The 3,038-nt window shown below is 42.2% G+C and overlaps 1 protein-coding gene across 1 annotated transcript; it reads right to left on the bottom strand.

Annotated features, from left to right (window-relative positions):
• Positions 1-326: 326 nt before the first annotated feature.
• On the bottom strand, positions 327-1,409 carry LOC139134418 (melatonin receptor type 1B-A-like). Its single transcript, XM_070701280.1, has one exon. It carries the CDS (start codon positions 1,407-1,409, stop codon positions 327-329), a length of 1,083 nt encoding a protein of 360 aa, XP_070557381.1.
• Positions 1,410-3,038: the final 1,629 nt, after the last annotated feature.

Here is a 3,038-nt window from a genome sequence, read left to right as displayed (position 1 = left end):
TTTCCACATACTATAAGACGATAAAAATTACATTTATCTAAGAGCTTCAAAATGGAATCACACAAATCATAGATCGCAAAACCGTTGTAAAAATTTGAGAGTCCGAATATCTTTCCCCGGGCGCATTGTACCTGAACATATAATTGATTTCTTATGCTTCTTCCTGACGGTCGATTGGTCTTCTTACAGGCCCAAATCAACTAGAAAACTTCGTTGTTTTGCGTAAAAAGTAACGATTGAATTCAATTGATCACCCTTTCGAATTTGAAGGTCAAAACGTATATGTAGTCTTAATTCTTTGCTAATATATGTCTCTGTTTTAATTTTCACTTGTCCCAAGCAATGCGACGATCTGCGTACTCTACTTTCACAGCATTGCTTCTAGAAAAATTGCTACCCGATGACGGTCGAAGGGAAACGTTTGTTCTCCTTTTGGGGAAGCATTTGAAAATGGATTTAAAGTTGTCGCGGAATTGCTTGTTCGTCATGCAGTATATCACTGGGTCCAGCGTGCTGCTAGAGTGAGCGATGATCCACACGATGACGTGGGTAGTCTGAGACAGACTATCTTCAAAATCGATCATGACCACCATGCCGTAGGTGAGCCAGCATACGCTGAAAACAGCGAATATGAACACGATCATTTTCAGTAGCTGAATCTGCCTGTTCGATAGTCTCACATTACCTGAAGCGCCGCTTCTGTTGCCCGCACCTTCGCCACCCTGGTTTATCGTCACGATGCCGCTATGCACCTTCATCGAGTGCCGTCTTACGTAGGCCACGATCGAGCAATAGCAGAACACGTCAACGACGCCGGGAAACAAGACGGCGGATCCCACGAAGAAGAGGATCCAGCCGTAGTTAGCCGTCCTGTCGTAAGAGCAAACCAAAGTTTTCATGTCGTATCGGTTGCCTCCCCAGTGCAAGAAATTTGGCATGTCTATCAAACACGAGATGATCCAAACAATCACGACCATGACTACGGTGCTCTTGCGGGTGAAAATCTGTTTGTAGTACTTGCTCTTGCAGATGTACACGTAACGGTTTATACTTATTCCCATGACGCTCCACAACTGCGAAATGCATGACGTCACACAGAAGAATGCTATGGCTTCACACAGCACGGTGTTAGCACTGAAGAAGTGATGACTTTTCAGAATGCCGAAGATGTTGAAGGGCAAAATGAAGCCGACGACAATCAGATCTGATACCGCCAAATTCAGGATAAAAATGTTGACGTTAGTCAGTAATTTCTTGTCGGTGGCAAATGCAACTAGCACTAGTAAGTTGCCAAGCGTGCCGACAACCATCAGACCAGTTTGTACAATGAAATAAAATATCATGAAAGGATGGCCAGGGTCATGATGTTGCTGATCTACCCCGAAATCCAAAGACTGATTTCTCGACATGGCTGTCTTCGGAGTTAGCCGATGGAATCCGGAAAGTATCGTCCAAAAATCTTGCGACTGAGTCGAGGCCGAGCCACCCTGGTCGGTTGAATGGATGCCGCAACGCCTATCGGGAAAGTGGACGGTCCTGCCTGTTGCCTGTTTGGAGAAATTGCAATGGAGACGTTAGAGCGACGAAAGAAACGAACATTTTTCCATATGAATTCAATCTCAGCACATATTGTCTTACAGTAGCCTTGTCATAGTTGAACAAAAAGCAAATACCAGGACAAAGGTAGGGCAAAGCAAAGATGAGAGCTTGTCAAACAGCGAAGATGCGGCAACATTTTGCCAGATTCCTGAAATTTAGACAAATTAGTCATTATAAATGACAGTGTCCCACCTGTAATTCAGGTGATTTGATTAGATGTAACTGAATTGAAATCAACGCACCAATAAGAATGCGTGAATGGTAAGCATAGTATTTATATATAGTCATTCCTATACCTCATACCACCTTGTCTTTGTCTCAAGTTTAAATAAAATTGATATTGGTATGTCTGACTTTAGGGTGCGGCCTGACCAAAAATAAAACAAAATCGCCACCAGGCGGCCATATTGGATTACATCACATAAAACAATTGACATGCATCTGTACCTCATGATACTACGCCCTTTGGCCAAGTTTTATTGAACTCGGTTATTCTGAGTAATGGCTCTGAACAGACAAAACTTGGAACAAACTGATTTGCTAGATGACCATATAAGTTCGTATTTCAAAACACGCTGGCTTCAATCTTTATGTACCGGCACAAGGGTAGAACAATAATGAGACCGAGAACATAACACTGCCATCTTGTAATAAAGATCTAAAGCGGTGCTAACTTCGAACGAAATCAGTAAAGGTGCATATAAATTATAACTCTTCGCACAAAATGGCCGCGTTGCGGCCATATTATTGGGTCAAAACCGGCATGTATATGTATGCCATAGTGTGTTGTCCGTACACTGAGTTTGAGATAAATCGATCCCTTCATGTCCGAGAAACGGCTGAAGATGGATGGATGTACGCACGCACGGACGCATTGAAACTTTAAATCCATAAGTCCACGTTCCGGACTTGGTCCGCCGGGGCTAACTGGGACCGATCTTATCTAGATCGTATCTGGTCGATACTATCTATTTTTGGTTGACATAAAAATTACTCTTCGATCATTCTAGTTTTTACATTTGCCAAAGCAACTTGAATGCTAAATTAAACTTATGGTATGCGTGTTTACATTCGGTCGATTGAGGAATATCTTTTATGATCCGGAGTTTCCAATATTGCGACAGTTTATGTGCTGTGATCGAGGCGTAATATAGGAAACAAAAGTACATGCGTGAGTCCTTCAATGGTTCACTTTTATGAAAGATGTTGCCCAACGGTGATGCCAATAAAGCAAAGTCAATGAAACGCATGAAACAACACCGCTCCCGCAACATAGAAACTAAAAGCCTGAGGAAAGACGGTACACAAGTTTTACTTTAGATACGTGATATTTGATGAATGTCACTGTTAACAACCCATTATATGATGACTGGCGCTTGACTCGAGCATGCCGTGTCCTAGAAACAAGACTTACATTATAAGAAAATATGACTATTTGA

This window comes from Ptychodera flava, chromosome 6, assembly GCF_041260155.1.
Source record: "Ptychodera flava strain L36383 chromosome 6, AS_Pfla_20210202, whole genome shotgun sequence".
NCBI classification, from domain to species: Eukaryota; Metazoa; Hemichordata; class Enteropneusta; family Ptychoderidae; genus Ptychodera; species Ptychodera flava.
The sequence above is the reverse complement of the archived record's forward strand: the minus strand, read 5'-3'. Positions and strand labels throughout refer to the sequence as shown.

What these genes read in the sequence shown, in the direction of transcription:
- LOC139134418 (XM_070701280.1), bottom strand. Translation starts at nt 1,409, where the DNA reads ATGTCGAGAAATCAGTCTTTGGATTTCGGGGTAGATCAGCAACATCAT.